The following is an 18,150-nucleotide window of genomic DNA, read 5'->3' as shown; positions in this document are numbered from 1 at the left end:
TTCTATCCATGTAATGGCATTGGGACATGGCTAACTCGGACTGTTTAGACACATTGTAGTCTCAACAGAATAACCACAAATCAAAGTTTCAGTCCTTGGTAGGCTTGTCATTTTACAAAGGAGAGATTTTGACACTAATGCTGACATGAGCAACATTTATTAATGACAAATACACAGTCAGAGTCAATACAACAATCCACGATATTAGAGCCAACATAAAAAGTTACAAGATACTACAAGCAAATATCTACGTTTACAGAACACGTGCTACAGGAACAGAGGATAAATACAAGTGGAGTCTGGAACATGACATGACTAGAACAACCAGCAAGAACAGATGGAGACTTCATAGACGGTTTATATGCACAAGATAACAAGGTTCATTTAGAAACAGGTGACAACAGGCAGGGAAACTAAATAAGGGGGAGAGCAGAAAAAACAAAATAAAGAAGCACGTGGAATAAAAGAGAGGAAGTAAAGCAAAACAAAAGCATAATGTCGTAACTAATATGACGGAGACATGGAGAGTGAAACCACGACACCATCTCTGATCTGGTCGGTGAGCTTTGTCTCCCCGGCTCACGGACAAGAACCAGGACATTTCTGGTACCAGCATGTCTAGAAACAAAGCCATAAAATGTCCTAGCTGATGGTTTATCACCTGACCTGATGTCCTGACCCTTCCCCTCTTCTTCCAAGTGTGCACTTTTTCAGTTCTCCTTAACGACAATGTCAGCAACACCGTGGACCTGCGTGAGCTGTTGACAGTCCAGGGAAGCCAGAAGCTTGCGTGGCCCAGCCAGTGTGGGAACAAACTTCACTGTGATTGTCACCGGAGCAAGACTGGCCACATCGCTGAAAGGGACCATGTCAGTGTCATGTTGAGTAGTACACATGTTTTGGGATTAAAAAAACAACAACAGAAATTTGACAGTAATACTGACTAGTGTTCAAAGAGTCAGTTAGGAGTTTCAATGGCAGGTAAAGCTGTCCAAAAATACATTCTTTCAATAGCTTGAAGAAAAAGCTCTAATTAACAGAATGAGATTCCTGAGCACTGTGTATATCTTTGGTTGGGCTTATAGCACCATCTCATGGACAAAAACATCTGTACAGCTTCTTTGGAAGTGTAAATATGAGCCACTTACCCATAGACGATCTCTTGGGCACTTTGTAGTCCCAGACCCTCTATACGTAACTTCACATTCTTCAGCACGTGCTGGAGGGGGTTGTTAAATGTTAATTTAGCCTCCATCTCCTTTCCCACCACTGCACTACCTACAGGCTGTAAAACAAAAGCACATGGACACATGTTCTGGACACTGTGCTTGTGTGGTGCTAATTTATGCTAATTCAAGGTACACCCAAGCAACTGGGAAGTCTGTTAGCAGAGATCATAAAATAGGGGGGGGGGGGTTTAGCACTTACAGCGATGATGATGTCTGGTGTTCGGAGCCGGAAGTTGTGCTGGGTGACCAGAATCTGCCGTGTTTGACTGACCCGACCAGACAGTGTGAGCATCAGTGCGGCGTGGTCCACCAGCTGGTCCCTGTACTGCTGGTATGGCAGGGTCCACTCCAGAGTCTTGACTGTAGAGGGGTGAACAGAGAGACAAATGATCTAAGACTCATCTGCATCATTGTAGACCTCAGTGTTCAAAGTGCTCAGAGTCCAGTTACATTGCATCAATCTAAAGACAATGAAATAGTCCAAATACACTAATCTTGAGCCTCTACAGGCCCTGGCGTAATCCAGAGTGCATCCATAGATGTCAAGAGAATTACAGATTTTATCGTTCTCTCTGTTTTGATACTGCTGAACCAAGCCAATGTTATGGCCTTCGAGTGTTGCAGAACAAGGAATACTTGAGCCTCCATATCTGCAGCAGAAACATCTTGCTCCACATCAGAGTTCAGATGTTTGATGCAGAAGGAGCTCACACATGTATGAGTGAATGTGGAGTGTGCACCAGCTTCCTCAAACCCAACCCCTCTTAATTATGGCTGCTCTAAACAGCAAGAAGAACATCCCCCAGCATGCCTAGAAACACACGCTCACCTTCATTGGCTTTGAGCTCTATCTGGATGTCATCCTTCTGTACTGTGGCCTTGTGCACTCCAGTGTAGTACATGACTGCTGCCTCGCTGTATAGTGAAACACTGCGTATCTCAGAGCTAGTGTTCTTGAGGGTGATGGACAGATCGGCGTCTTCGCCCATCTTAGGCCCCTCCCCTTCCATTGTGATCTCGATGGTGATGTCATTGGCGACAGCAGAGGGGTAGGTATCAGGCTTGGAGCCATAGCGAGATGCAGTTTCTACAGCGTTTCGCTCCTCTTCAGACCCTAGAGGTTTTGATGACGGGAACATATTGTGTGTGTAATATGTGTGTATATGCAAGACAGTGAGCATTAGAGCAACAAAGAGAGAGAGTGTGTGTGTATGTGTGTGTGTGTGTGTGTGTGTGTGTGTGTGTGTGTGTGTGTGTGTGTGTGTGTGTGCAGTGTTTTCACCTTCCGGGTACTTGTAGATGTTTGTGATGTCCTCTCGGCGGTCTGAACCCACTGCTTTGGTGCTGATGCAATGGCCCACCAGCTTCTTCTCACACTGGATCTGAGAGAAGGTGCCTTCAGCATTCCTCTGCCAGTAGATCTTATCACTGTTCACCTACAAACACAAAAACACAGCTCAAACTATCTCTTATACTATATATCAAAACTGTATGTGTTTGTGCATGTGTGAGAGAGAGATGGAGACAGAGAGAGAGAGAAAGTAGTTGAGCAGTAAAGATTGAAGACTTCAGATTATGATGAAAAAAGTTCCATCATAGTTTTTCTACAAACATGCAAAAGGAATAATTACAGCTTGTCAGTGAGTCACTTCTTCAACCTGCGCCCATAAGTCTACTGCCATGCCCTGTTCCCATGGGGTCTTTCACCACGTTCCTATGAAGTCTCTACCACAACCAGGTTTCCTCTAGACCTGTCAAACCTGCCAGACATGCCTTACTCTTGGGCAACCCCATCACCCCATTTGTGTTACTGTGCATATCTTGGTGATTAGTTTCTTATCTATAGTCTATTTTCCCCAGTCAGCTGTTAAGTAGTCTTGTGTGTTTTACCTGAGCTGTATTTCCCTGGTTTGTTTATTAGTAGGGTTCCTTTATATCAACAGTTGTGGTTCTGGTATAATTAGAATATGAGACTGATTAATAATTTAAATAAAACAAATTATATCTACTTTAAAGGATTAGTAGGTGAAACCCCTACATCAAATTCCAGTCATAAGTAAAGCATTACCAAACAGACTAACCTCTGCAAAGACGAATGGAGTGTCATATTTGAGGTAGACCTGCCCATTGCGTACAGCCTCCACGGAGGTGGGGCCACAGCGGTATGTCCCCTGGCTGGTCTCCTGAGGAGTGGCATCAACGACCTGCCATCCTCCCATACCAGCCGGTAGATCCGGACGAGACATCCAGGCCTCATTCCACACGTGAAAATTCCTGCAGAGCAGGAGAGAGATGAGGGGAGGGATGGAGTGAGGAGAAGAAGTCAGGAAAAGTGAACAAGGAGAGAGGAATAGTTCTGCTTTCCTGTGAATTACTCTCTTTCACCCCCAGGCCAAACTAGCATGTTTAAGCTTTTCAATGTTCTACCTTAATGTAAGGTAGCAGTGCAGGGACATGTCCTGACGTGTTTACTGTCAAAGATTTACAAAATCCCTATTATAAGAAAATGGAAGTGTTTGGGAAATACAACAATTCAGGAATGTAATATAGAATATAGAAACCCTGGGCAACCGGTGACTACCAGGAAAGTCTGAATGGCAACCGAGGAAGTTCGGTGACGCTGGAGAGACAGATGACCTCCAGGAAAGACTCGCAAGAGGGCACCAGCTCGAGCTACAGAAAGGAACACAAAACAATACCCCCAGAGTCTCCCGAGAGGGGGGGAGGATGAGAGACTCAGCAGGACGGTCACAACGGTAACGGCCAGGAACGAAGCATGGACAAAGGGACGGCTCACCCAAACAACATTAACAGGGGAGGCATTACAAGTGAAGTGTCATTGTGGAAAGACCTGCAAGAACACAAAAGGGCTTATGATACACCAAAGCCGAACCAAATGTGGAAAAGAGGAGCCACAGGTGCAGCGCACAGCGGTAGCACCTGGTGACACGCAGGAGGACTCCAGGCAGGAAGCACCCCACAGTACTGGAGATCTCTCAGCACCTGTGTCACCTCAAGACCTCAGAAGGGACCCACTAGATGCCCTGCCCACAGGGAGCCAACTTCACCCTGCGAGGGAACGAATTCAATGGCCCAAAGATTGGGACCAACTAGACCAAGACCTGGACAAAGTGCTAGAAGCCACACTGGCAGGAACGGCTGAGCAGAAAGTCAATACTCTCAGAACAATAACCTACAACCTGGCAAAAGAACAGTTGGGAATTGAGGAGAAGAAAGGTAACATCAAAGCCACATACCAGCCAAGCAGAAGGGAAAGGGACATTCATTGTCTGAGGGGAGAAATCAAGAATCTCACCAAGCTGTTCAAAAGCGCCTCTGTTGAGGAAAGGGAAGCTATTAAGGATCTGACAAGTCAACTCCGGGAGCGTCTCTGCAGACTCCGAAGAGCAGAAAGTACTCGGAAGAAGAGGAAGGATAAGGAGAACAAAAGATCCCAGTTCACCAAAGACCCCTTCAGATTCACCAGATCACTGCTGGGTGAAGCAAAATCAGGAAGGATGACTAGCCCCAGGGAGGATGTGGAAGTGTTCTTGAGGAACACTCACAATGACACATCTAGGAACCAGGCCCTTGATGCCAACCCAAGAATTAACAACACAAAACCTCTGGAAAAAGAGCTCAACATTACTGAACCATCTTGGAATGAAGTCCAAGAGGTGGTGAAGAAGGCCAGAACAGGATCTGCCCCTGGCCCAAGCTGTATACCATACAAGGTGTATAAAAAATGCCCAAGGCTCCTGCGGAGGCTGTGGAAGCTGTTCCGGAGGATCTGGAGAAAGAGTACCATTCCATCATGCTGGTTGACCTCATATATGACAGAGAATGGATATATCAACACCGCTATCCAGAAAGGTGGAATCCCAGGCTTCTCAGGATGCCTGGAACATATCGGAGTTCTCAGCCAGATGATCCATGAAGCTAAAGCCAGTAAAGGCAACTTGACTGTTGTCTGGCTGGATTTGGCCAACGCCTATGGATCAATCCCTCATGCCCTCATCCATGTAGCGTTAGACCACTACCACATCCCTCAGCACATCAAGGGAATGATCACCAAAGTTTGGAAAAAGGAATCGTGACTGGTTGCACAATCTCCCCCATCCTCTTTGTCATGGGAATGAACCTCCTAATAACGGCTGCGGGAACAGAAGCCAGGGGTCCAAAGATGGAATCAGGCATCTGTCAACCCCCAATTGAGGTTACATGGATGACCTTACAGTGACGACCACGACCCATGTGGAGGCGAGGTGGGTGTTAACTGCTCTGGACCACATGGCAACGTGGGCCAGGATGAAGTTTAAGCCAAAGAAATACAGGAGCATGGTGATCAGGAATGGGAAGGTGACCAGCAGGTTCAAGCTGCATGTGCAAGAGGAAGTGATTCCATCGATAGAGGAGAATCCAATCAAGTGCCTCGGAAAGTGGTTTGATGAATCATTGAAGGACAAGAACAGCATCGCCAGCACAGAAAAGCAGATGCAGGAATGGTTGAGAAAGGTCGAGAAATCAGGGCTCCCGGGGAAGTTTAAAGCATGGCTTTATCAACACGGACTGTTACCAAGACTCATGTGGCTGCTGACTGTATATGAAGTCCCAATGGCATGTATGGAAGGAGTGGAGAGGAAGGTCAATAAGTACCTCCGGAAGTGGTTGGGAATCCCTCTAAGCTTCACTTCAGTAGGCCTCTATATAAGATCAAGGCAGCTCCAACTTCCACTGTCATCTGTGGTTGAGGAATACAAAGTGGCAAAGTGCAGAGTCGTAATGACATATAGAGACTCTCAGGATGAACAAGTCAGACTTGCTGGCATCACTACAAGATCAGGATGCAAGTGGGCAGCTGATGCATCTGTTGCACAAGCTGAGAGCGTGTTGAAATTCGTGCCATGCATAGGAAGACAGGGCCTTGGAACCTCCCATTTCCAACAGTGGAGGAAGGCAGGAACTAGTGACAGAAGAGCCACGATTCAGGAGGAGGTACGGAATCTGGAGGAGGAAAGACGAAGGTCAAGGGCAGTGGAGCTAGCTTCACAAGGAGCCTGGACCAGATGGGACTTCCTCATGAGGAAGATCACCTAGGCGGACCTGTGGAGACTGGAGCCATTCCGCATTTCCTTCCTGCTGAGATCAGTGTATGACACACTCCCAACCCCAACGAACTTGCAAAGGTGGGGGCTGAGAGAGGACCCATTGTGCAGGCTTTGCCAAGAGAGGGACACCATGGCACACATCCTCTCTGGGTGTAAAACAGCACTAACCCAAGGAAGGTACAGGTGGCGCCACGACAAGGTGCTCATGACACTGGCTAACACCTTAGAGCAGGAGAGGAAAAAGAAACGTCAACCACTGCGGAAAACGACAGCAATCCAGTTTGTAAGGGAGGGGGAAAAGCCACCAACCACAGCAATAACAAGAACTAGTCTGCTACAAAAGGCCCAAGCATAGGAAATGAAGGTCGACCTTGGAGGAAGGCGGAAGTTCCCCCAGGTTGTTTAGACAACCCTTAGGCCAGATGTGGTACTGTGGTTGGAAGACGCAAAAAAGATCATCCTCATTGAACTTACAGCCCCATGGGAGGAGGGGTGTGAACAGGCCTCTGAATGAAAGAGAGCCAAATACCAAGACCTTCTGCATGATTGCAGGGGGAAGGGATGGCAGGCATGGCTTTTCCCAGTCGAGGTCGGCTGTAGAGGATTCCTGGCGCAGTCAGTGTGGAAAATGCTTACAGCCATTGGAATGACAGGGAAGGAAAGAAAGGCAGCAGCTCCCAGGATGGGGGAGGCAGCAGAAAGGGCCTCTTGCTGGTTATGGTGTAGGAGAGAGGATTTGGGCTGGAAGCCAGGAGGAGGAGATGGGCAGTGACTTGGCTTTCTTGGCTTTCTGCAGAGTCAATAACTACAGACATCCAAACTTCATGTGGCCTTCAGATTAGTACAAGAACGCAGGGCGCAGAGAGCTTCATGGAATGGGTTTCCATGATCGAGCAGCTGCATCCAAGCCATACATTTCCAAATGGAATGCAAAGCCTTGGATGCAGTGGTGTAAAGCACGCCGTCACTGGACTCTAGAGCAGTGGAGGTGCGTTCTCTGGAGTGACGAATCACACTTCTCCATCTGGCAATCTGATGGACGAGTCTGAATTTAGCTGTTGCCAGGAGAATGGTACTTTTCTGACTGCATTGTACCAAGTGTAAAGTTTGGTGGACGGGGGATTATGGTGTGTGGTTGTTTTTTCAGGCGCAGGGCCCCTTAGTTTCAGTGAAAGGAATTCTGAATGCTTCAGCATACCAAGACATTTATATGCTTTGAAAGCCAAGGGGCGTCCTCCTGGTCATGGCTCCTCCCTTGGTCATGTCTGTGAGCATGTTTATGTTCATCCGTGTCCTCTTGTATATTCACTGGCATGTATGTATGCTCACTAAAACACACTACAGCTAAAAATAAAACCCCTGTTTAAACTGCCCTCTCATCTGAACATCTTGCCTCACCCTCGCACGTTACATCTGCATGTTCCACAAACGTGTGAGGAAGGTGTTACGGAACAGCTCCGGACCCTTCCCTGTGGGCGTGCCGTTACGTTGTCTGCGTGTCGTTATGTCCATGTTTGTACTTCCGTGGGTGTGGGTTGTCTGTGAGCGTGTTCGTTAGTTACACCTGTGCCTTGTCTCGAGGTCACATGGGTCTGTGTAAATCACCTATTTAATGTGCGTTCGCGCAGTGTCGTGTGCTCGTCTTTGTCTAAGTTTCATGCCAGTGTGAGTGTCACATTGATGTGCTTGCGCCACCGCAGTGAAGCTACGTGTTATATGTTCAGTAAAGTTCGTGTTTGCACCCAATCTGCTACGTGTCGTGTCCGTTCCTCCGCACGTCACAGAAAGACGAGCCGAAAGATAAAGAGGGATGCCTGGATACGCCAACCGGGCGCCCAAGGGGAAGAGGAAGAGCCGTCACCACCACGGCTCTTCCCCAGTCCGTCGCCACAAAGCCCCCGTCTCCGAGCAGGAGATGATGAGGAACCCAGTGTGCGCGTACATGCTCTGCGCGGCTCGGGAAACGGAGGACGCAGAGTTGGCAGAAAACCTACGCCAATCCGCGGTTCGCATGTGGAAGAACCAGGACCTCGCCGCGTCCCTAGAGCCCCCGCACCGGGCGGTGAGAGGCGGCAGGAACAAACCCCCGCACGCGTCTTCTCCCATGCCGGTGTCCGAGAGCGCAGAGCAGGGAGAGGATAGCGCACTGCTCCCGGTCTTCCCCGAGGAAGAGGAGACCGATGAGCCGGTTTTGGTGAGCATGGGCGCCTTTTCCCTCACCCCTCCCGAGGAAGAGGAGGAAGAGTCCTATCCCCCCTCAATGTGCTCAAAGAGCACGGTGGATTACGGAGGTGAGGAGGGCAGTCTCCCACCGTCGGAGGGCGAGACGGAGGGGACGGACTCCGAGGAGGAGGAGTATTCCCCGTCAGTGTGCTCACAGAGCACGGTCTGCTATGGGGAGGAAGACGTCAGTGCTCCGCCATCTGAGTGCGAGGCGACAGAGCTGGACTCAGAGGCAGAGGGGTACTCCCCGTCGGTTTTCTCGGAGAGCACCGTTTGCTACGGGGGGGATGACGTCAGTCCCCTTCCCTCCGACTACGGCGAGGGGGAGAGCCCTCCGTCAGTGTGTTCGCTCTCGACAGTATACAAGGGGGGCGGGAGCGGACCGGACAATTCGATCGCATCGGAGAGTGGGGATTCCTGCGGGGAGGAGCCCATGGAGCACTCCCGATGCGAGACTCCCGCTCGGTCCATGGACTGGAGCGTGGCCGAGGAGGAGGAGCCGGATATGGACACTACCCCCGATACCGGCCCCAGAGGTGGCTGGCCTAGTAACGGAGGGGGCCGTGGACCCAGGGGGTGGGACGCCACGAGCCCCGCCGGTCTCGCTGCATCCAACCGGGCCGCAAACCGCGCTGCACCAAGCGCGTCTGCCCGAAGCAGGGGCTCCAAGCGGTCAGACAGTCGCGCTGCACCTCGCGCATCTGCCCGAGGCAAGGTCCCCAAGCGGTCGGACGGTCGCGCTGCACCTCGCGCGTCCGTCCGCGACACGGCCCCCAAGCGGTCGGACAGTCAAGCTGCACCTCGCGCGCCCGCCAGAGGGACTACCCCCAAGCGGTCGACCAGTCGCGCTGCACCCGGCGCGTCCGCCAGCCGTGCGGCACCTGGCGGTGAGCGGGCGGAACAGGCGGGAGGAGCACCGCCTGCTGCAGCGTCTCCAGCCCCCGGAGCCTTCGCGCCTCTACAGGCGTTGTCTCAGGCGGGAAACCTGGCTTCGGGACTGAATGTTTGTGCCCGTGTTTAATGTTTTCTCCCCTGTCTTCCCAGGGAGGGTGTGCTAGGGCTGTTCGCGGCGGTTCCCGCCGTCGGGGGTGACTGCTCTCGGAGGCTCGTGATCCCGGCGGCTCCGGACCTGCCCGTCGGTGTTGGTTCGGGGCTTTCCAGCTGCGCGGGACGCTCCGGGAGTAGCGAGCCCCTGGTGGGGGGTTCTGTTACGGAACAGCTCCGGACCCTTCCCTGTGGGCGTGCCGTTACGTTGTCTGCGTGTCGTTATGTCCATGTTTGTACTTCCGTGGGTGTGGGTTGTCTGTGAGCGTGTTCGTTAGTTACACCTGTGCCTTGTCTCGAGGTCACGTGGGTCTGTGTAACTCATTTAATGTGCGCTAGCGTGGTGTCTTGTGCTCGTCTTCGTCTAAGTTTCATGCCAGTGTGAGTGTCACATTGATGTGCTTGCGCCACCGCAGTGAAGCTACGTGTTATATGTTCAGTAAAGTTCGTGTTTGCACCCAATCTGCTACGTGTCGTGTCCGTTCCTCCGCACGTCACAGAAGGAACACATAACACTTAAAAAAAATAATATATTCTTTAAAATAACCAATAAGAATATTTTGTATCTCGGTCAGGATGGCACAAAAAATCATAGGTAAAAGGAGTGCTAACTTTGACATATTAGAGATGAGTGTTATGTAATGCACTTTCATGTCTCCAGAGGTTCATGAATTATGCCACTGCCTTTATGGCATCAAAGAGGAGTTAGGTACCATCCCCATGTCTTTATGTAAACTGAGGTCTCAGGCAAATGTGTTTGTAGTGGAACGTGGAATGTAAGAACAGTCTGTGCTCATACCAGATAGAGTCAGTGTTAAATTCATACCAGATAGAGTCAGCGTTAAGAGCATACCAGATAGAGTCATTGTTAAGTTCATTGATTGGCTGCAGATTCTCATCCAAATAAACGTCAATTGTCATGGAAACATCAGTGTCATGGGCAGAGCTGAAGTTTGTGATGCTTCGGCTGGGAATACCTAAACACCTTAACACTGAGAGTGTGTGTGTGTGTGTGTGTTTGAGAGAGAGAGAGAGAGAGAGAGAGAGAGAGATAGAGAGAAAGAGAGAGAGAGAAATTAGGAAAATAAATAAGGTTATTTAGATAGATCCATGGCTAAAGTGACCAAACCAGCACAATAAATAAATAAACAACAAAAAAAATCATGAAATGAAATTCTACCTGTGGTGGTGACCCCAGAGAAGACCCAGCACTGTCCGTATTTGACAGGGGTCCCTCCACTTTTGTGGAACTGCTTCAGAATCTCCACACTGCCGCTCCAAGACGTCGGGGAAGTTCCATCTGAGTAATCACCTGACCAATTACCTTCCAGAACCCCATTGTCATCAGGACCGTTAACCTGTCACAGAGAAATTGTTCATGTAGATGCTTACGGACCAGGGGTGAGTTTCCCGAAACGTTCTTAGCGCTAAGTACTTCTTAACCTCATACGTTTCATATGAGGTTATGAAGTACTTAGCGCTACGAACGTTTCGGGAAACCCACCCCAGATCTATTTCCCACTATGTCTAGCGTTTAGGGAATGCCCACCCACCATGGCAGACACCACTCGGGCGATGATAACAGGGTCTCCCAAGTCTGATGCAGGGGTCTGACTCCTTTCCAGCGCAAACAGACATGCAGCCAGAATCCCATCAGCAAACTGTCCACAACGTGAGACACAGATACAGGAACACGTGATTAAAAAAATCACCCTCTCAACACAGATATCCAGAACCGAGTTGAGCACTTTGGTCACTTTGTCAGTAAGTGAAGTCACTTTGTTTAAAGTCTAAAACTAAAAGGAAGGTGAAGTCTAATGACCTCAGAGTGGTACAGCGTTGTAAAAGTCAGGGTCTGATGATAGTACCTGTCCAAAGTTCCATGTCCGGACACCGATCTGAAGGTCTGTTCCATAGTAGATCCTCCCAACATCGTTCAGAACATACTCATTCCTCTCCTCCTCACTGTCCATGTACACAGCATCATCTAAGAGAGAAAAAGAGAGAGTGAAAGAGAGAGAGAGAGAGAGAAAGAGAGGTTGTTGCATTATGAGGAATTGGGTGAAAGATGAGAGCTCATCTGATCTCATTTCCTGACCTCTCTATGGATATGGGGTGCACTGAAAGATTCTATAGATAGGAACAATACAACATTTCTAGCAGGGCGCATTCACACTCCTTCATTCTACCCCCATATTTTCTTTTCCCTCTCATTTATAACATACCTTCACACCAGGGATTGAACAGAATGATGATATCATTGTCAGGGTTGTGTGGTGAGTTGGTTTTTCCACTGGGGCTCTGTGTCACCACGGTGAGCTGATATCGACCAATAGCAGCAGTCGGAGGAGAATTGATGGACAGTTTGATCTTCTTTTCTTTTTTTTCAGTAATCTTGGTCTCCCAGCAATTATTGTGCAAATCATCAATTGAAGGAACAATCACCAGAGTGCCATTTGATAACAGTGGATTAGGACCTGTAAACACACACACACACACACACACACACACACACACACACACACACACACACACACACACACACACACACAGGAGTAGGTACATACCCCTAATATAATAAGGTTACAATAGTAAGTGCTCAGATGTATTATATACCCATATTGCTCTTAGGCTGTTTCACCAAGTACACATTGGGTTACTCATCAAAATATAACTCACCTAATTTCAGCTCAAGATGTAGTTTGTCTGTTTTGGGGTCAAAGGGTCGTGAGAATTCAATCCACATCTGAAATGGCTGCCCTCTGCGAATAATGAGCTGATCACTGCGGTAACGGTCTGTGTGATGCTCCTGACGATTCACACCATGTTTGGATTTGAGGAGGTCAACAGCACGCACTGACAACACATGTTCTGAGGAAGAGAGAGCAAGAAAGAAATACAAAGAGAGACACAGAGGGAGAGAGAGAGAGAGTGTGTGAAGTTTCCTTGCAAAAGTCCATTGCAAACAACAGTTCTATAAATCAACATGATCAATCACAGTGCTATGGCACACACTAAGCCTTATGGACTACATGTTCCATGATGCACTGCAGCCAGTTGCTCTTTGCAGCCTACCCGTGTCATCTCTGTCCTTACGCCTGCAGCACAGACAGAACTTGTGTAGCCACTTCTGGGATGCTGCATTCTTCTTCTCTGCCCCCATCTCCAGCACCTTCTCCGGCTCCTCCCGCCCCAGAGTGATGTCCACAACTGGAGTTCGATTCCCGACCACTTCTGATGACATTCTGAGGAAGACAAACAACAATCGATGAAGAGGAGGGGAAAAGGAAAGAAAATCAGGAGTTGGCAGCTTTACATTTTTCTTCGACGTTGTTTTAAGGCCTGTAGTGGATTATTTTTGACCACTATAACGTTTTCTTTTATTTGCTGAGGTGTCCAGCACAGACTACTCCATACATTGGATTGGTATTGTAATTGATTTTGATTTTTAGAGTGCTTTGCACCTGCTTTTCTGTTGCTCTTCTTCAGTGACCACTCTAGTGACAGTGGGGGGAGACACACGTAACTTCCATTGTGGTTTCTGGAAGTATCGCTAGTGACATTATCCTCACAGAAGGACCATTGAGGCCCAGTGTTTTTCTAGTAAGCATAATGAACAACAGTTCTTCATACCCCAATCATCTCCTGAGGCTGATACGGTATGAAACATTATGTTATGATCAGTGATGGCTTAGTTACCTTGAAAATGTAATCCGATTACTGATTACTCCTTTTAAATGTAACTTAGTTACGTTACATATTACTTGATTTTAAATCTAACTACGTTAGATTACAAGTTACTTTAGTAGTTACATTCAGCAGCAAAATTAGTTTTTCCAATACTCACTTTATTGGAAGTGCATTTTTAACAGTAAAAATGTATATCCTGACATTTAAATAATATATCTCCTGACATTACGTTTGTGTTGCTGCGTGGTATTATTTGTAAATATATTTGTAAACGTAATACAAGCGAATTATTCAGTCAGACAGCTATTTGTTGTGAAATGAAATCCCATTACAATTTCAAGCATTTTAAGTATTCCAGCAATTTTCAAACCTGGAACACAAAGCAACACTAAAATTCATCGCTCACGCTCTCACAGGTTCGTGTGCAGCATGCGGATTCGAGTGCTACGGTCAGAAGAAAGCAAAAATATATATTTTTACTAAGGAAAATAAAAATAGTAACGCACAGTTACTTGGAAAACTAACTTTAATTTGATTACTGGACTGGAAATAGTAACATGTTATACTGAAAAAAGTGGTAAGATTAGAGTAACACATTACTAAGTAACGCGTTACTGACATCACTGGTTATGATTGATTTCTTATCTGGTTGGGCTTTTGCTACAAGATGTCAGGTTTGATTGAATAAGGTGTTGAGGTTTAAAGTTGAAGGAAAAAAATCTCTTGGCAGAAATCTCTTAAGTGGGAAAGTAGGCCTGTTGTTGACAAGCAGAACCCGAACGCTGTGAATTCAGTTTTCCTTTTGTTCACTTGCATTCAAGTAAAGTAAGCACTGTGAAAATTATATTTAGCTAAAGAAATTCCAGTACAGTTTTGATTGCAAACTGAGTGCTGTGTGATCACACTGAGGGTGTTTACTCTGGTGTAGAGGTGTCTCACCTCCTGTTAAATGAGGGGAGAGAGGGAGACATGGTCACATCTACTACATCTAGACATCAGTGACTGCTCCATCATCAAAACTACACCCAAAACGTACTTCACGTACGTAAATAATGTTTACCCTTTTTTTTCATGATCACTTGGTGATAATTTTATCTGTGAGAAATGTAGATTAATTAATAGTCATATGGAGAATACTGTATTGCAAAAGATGTGCATCTAAGCTTTAGAAAGTGGTAGAGATATCGAGGAATTAGAAGTGTAAGTTGGCCAAGTGTAACATGGCCGAGCCTGGGCTTGCCCGCGAGAGGACCACACCCCTTCAGTTCACGTATCGGACAGGTTTGCTCCATTCAGTGAGTCACTCACTGAAGCCGGTGGAAAGTGCTCTGGTTGTAGGAGACTTCATTCTTTGACACATGAAATTTGTTAATGAATTTGTAGATTTCTCTAATCTAGCCACTTTGGAAGAGCTATTATTGTTGGTGATTTCAACATTCACTTTGTCGATGCCAAATCAGTTGATTTCACTGTCTGATGTCATCTTGGACCATTCCCTCATTTTATTTGACCATATCAGTCCAACTGGCCAGTCTCAAACCTTCTCTTTATTTCCAAGACCTTAGAAAACATGTAGTTTAGCAGCTAATATGCTACCTTGAGATGGCATGATAGCTAGTTTACAATGCTTTGCTGAAGATACTTAAGTTATATGTCTCAGCCAAACCAGAGGACAAATTAATATTGATAAATATTGTTGAGGACATAAGACACTGGATTTCTGACAAAACAGAAGTACTTCTATTAGGCCCACAGACAGCCAGAAGTATGCTAATATAATACATTTTTGAGGGTCTCCCAATCACACCTTCTTTGACAGATAAACATTATGGACTAATTCTAGCCCATGCGTTTATCTCTTCCAGATTGGACTACTGAAGGACCTTACTATCTCTATGTACTACATAAACAAGCTCTGGCTAGATCAAAACACAGTAGCCAGAGTTCTTTCTAGAACTAGAAGGTTTGATCACATTATTCTTATCTTGGCTACATTACAGTCTCCCAATTAAATGTCATATTCACTGTAAGATATGTCTAATACCCTACAAAGCACTGAGCAGTCTTGCCCCACAGTAGCATGACAAATCCCTATACGTTATACATCCGCTTAGATCAAGACTTGCAGGCTCTTTAATAGTATAATAGTACAGAGTAAGGAAGCCTTCACTGGAGACAGATCCTTTTCCTGATAGTTAAGACTAGGCTGAAAACCTTTTTGTAGCCAAGCATTTTAATAAATTTACCTTCTTGGGTAAAATGTGTAGGATCTCAGGGTTCCTTGAGTTATGGTGAACTTCGATGTTATGATGCTGTCACTTCACCACTACTTTTCTACAAGTATTGTACATGTGTTACCTGGCTCTATCCTTTTAGCTGTGCTGCCACAGCTACATCTTCTGGAGTTCATCCTTTGGAGTTCATCCTAGCACACTAGTTAACTAATCTACACACTTTGTCCTTTGACATGCCTAGTAATCTTTCTTTCTGCCGAGGTTCAACTGCCTGTTACTGTCATGAAGTAACTGAACCTCAGCCTGTCTCAGCTGCTATGGCTCATCCCTCCACCCCAGCTACCTACTCCTGAATCCAGACGGATTTCCGTCCGTGGTCAACTAGAGGAGGTTGGGTCGCCTCTTTGAGTCTGGCTGTAGGGAATTATTCCTTGCTACTGTCACCTTTTGGCTTGTTTACTGGGAGCTTGGACACTCTGACAAGTCTAAACATTAGAGGGTTTTCTGAAGTAATGTTGGCTTGGAAGTCAGTGTGAGAACAGTGAAGGTACCAGTGTTGGGGCAAACATGGACCATCCTTTTAGCTATTCCAGCATACAGTTCATGAAGCTTTTTGTACAGTAACCTCTGTGTGCATGGCACCATCATAAATTCTACTCTTAACACTCGATGGCCCTGTTCTACCAACAAGGATACAGAACCGCTGTGGTTCACACTTCTGGAAACCTTGGTGGTGTTCTGAGAACTGGCCTGCATTTGCAGTAGTTTTTCTTGGAACCAAATATGTGTCCTCAACTGAGGGCACAGAACAGTGCACAACAAAAGGAAATTGTAGTAACAACATTGTATACCCTGTTCACCTATGATCTCACAGTAACTCCACCATCTTCAAATTTTCAGATGATACCATGGTCATGGGAATCATGATCAATAGGTGTGATGAGACAGCCTACAGGATGGGGGTGGCAAATCAGTGTCAGGCCTATAATCTCTCCTTAAATGTTGACAAAACAAAATAAATGATTGTGAACCATGGGAGAAAGCAGACAGCAGTAGAGAACTTGAGCATCTTCAGGTTTCTTGGATGCAAAATAATTCTGAACACACTGTAGTCTGGTTTGGACACTGCTCCACCCAGGACCTCAAGGTGGTCAGGACAGCCCAAACAATCTCAGGAATGGCCCTTAGAAGCCAATTACTTAATTGGTGATCCTCAGAGTGGCCCACAAGATCATCATGGATGAAACTCACCTTCAACACTTGGTCGAAGTCAAAGTAACTTACTCATTCCTCTCTCCAATGGGATGAGCACTGCGGACTGCTCGTGTGCACAGATTGCACCTTTGCCACAACAAATTAGTGTGTGCTGATCAATGTAATATAACAAAATATAATCATGGAAATATATTAACACATATTGACTAAGGAGATGGAGATTCAGGGTCAGGTTTCATTATTGGGGCGCTGAATTCAACAAGAGCAGTCATCAAACACAAGAAAATACATTAGCAAATTACTGTCTGGCTCTGCCGTGGTTACATTTTTCCTTTACAGCTTGACACGGTTCCTGTATGTCGTGATGGTTTGCACTGAAGGGCTGTTATTTGGTTCTAGCTGGGAACAAACATTTAAGGGTTAAATATTAAGTTGTTGAACAAGAATGGCTCCAGAACAGTACATCTATCTGACTTGTAGTAATCATTTAGAAATGAGCAGGATCGAGTATTATGTAAGATGTTAAACCAAGCTTTCCCTTAAATCCCCTTGAATCCATTAAATCAAAATGTACCAGTATTCTTAATACCCCCCCCCAACCAAAGTATATAGGGTACAACGCAGTAATAAGTTACTTTATTTAGTCCTGCTAATTTCTGTTGGCTTGTACTAAATGTGTGATTACTTTTAAGTTCAGCAAATGCAAAGAATGTTTTAGAAGTAGCTCTTACTTGATCAGGTGTTTCTGTGTCTGTGTATTTAGTGTGCGTCTTAACTTGTTAGCTGACCCAGTGAGCAGTAGTAAATTAATTCAATCAAATGTCCCAGTATCCTAGTGTGCGTCGTCTTAACTTGTTAGCTGACCCAGTGAGCAGTAGTACATTTTCTCCAGCTCTCTCCTCCTGTTTCTGTGACTCTGCTCCTCCCAGATATTTTCTCTCTTCTTAGGATGCTGTGTGAGATTAGTCATAATAAACATGCCAAGAGGCCCAATCATCAGGATTTATGCACGTGGCAAGTGCGTTCGGGTGAGGTGTCATTCCCTCCCCCATCTTATTTGCTAACAGAGTTGACCAATTTTATATATAAACTATAAAGTATAAATAAATACAAATTAATCTTTTATTCACAAAACCTGTTGCTGCCTACTTGCAATACTTTAGTCTGGAATAGTAAACAGAAGACATCCCTCTTTCACACTCTTTGAAAAGAACGGATGTACTGACCACTGATGATTGAACTTGTTTTTCTTTTTCATGTTAATGAAATCCAGGTAACAATAAAATAAATTGATATTCCTCTCCAGTTTTACGCCTCCTACGTCAGTTTTCATTTCAACCTGCCTATGAAAATGACCGTATCAACTGTTTTTAATTGTTTAATCATACACCTGACTTTGTGCACCTA

The 18,150-nt window shown here is 46.2% G+C and overlaps 1 protein-coding gene across 1 annotated transcript; it reads right to left on the bottom strand.

The window, feature by feature from the left end:
• Positions 1-260: 260 nt before the first annotated feature.
• Positions 261-17,591, bottom strand: LOC143484718 (protein-glutamine gamma-glutamyltransferase K-like). Its single transcript, XM_076983575.1, has 14 exons — positions 17,475-17,591; positions 12,680-12,849; positions 12,284-12,475; positions 11,830-12,081; positions 11,473-11,591; positions 11,158-11,265; positions 10,785-10,962; positions 10,458-10,596; positions 3,311-3,503; positions 2,512-2,665; positions 2,059-2,343; positions 1,429-1,589; positions 1,149-1,285; positions 261-855 (listed from the first exon to the last, which is right to left on the bottom strand). Exons 2-14 carry the CDS (start codon positions 12,846-12,848, stop codon positions 711-713), a joined length of 2,232 nt encoding a protein of 743 aa, XP_076839690.1. The 5' UTR covers position 12,849; positions 17,475-17,591; the 3' UTR covers positions 261-710.
• Positions 17,592-18,150: the final 559 nt, after the last annotated feature.

Source organism: Brachyhypopomus gauderio, chromosome 21 (assembly GCF_052324685.1).
Source record: "Brachyhypopomus gauderio isolate BG-103 chromosome 21, BGAUD_0.2, whole genome shotgun sequence".
Classification (NCBI taxonomy): domain Eukaryota; kingdom Metazoa; phylum Chordata; class Actinopteri; order Gymnotiformes; family Hypopomidae; genus Brachyhypopomus; species Brachyhypopomus gauderio.
Note: the sequence above shows the minus strand (reverse complement) of the source record. Positions and strands in the feature narration are given on the sequence as shown.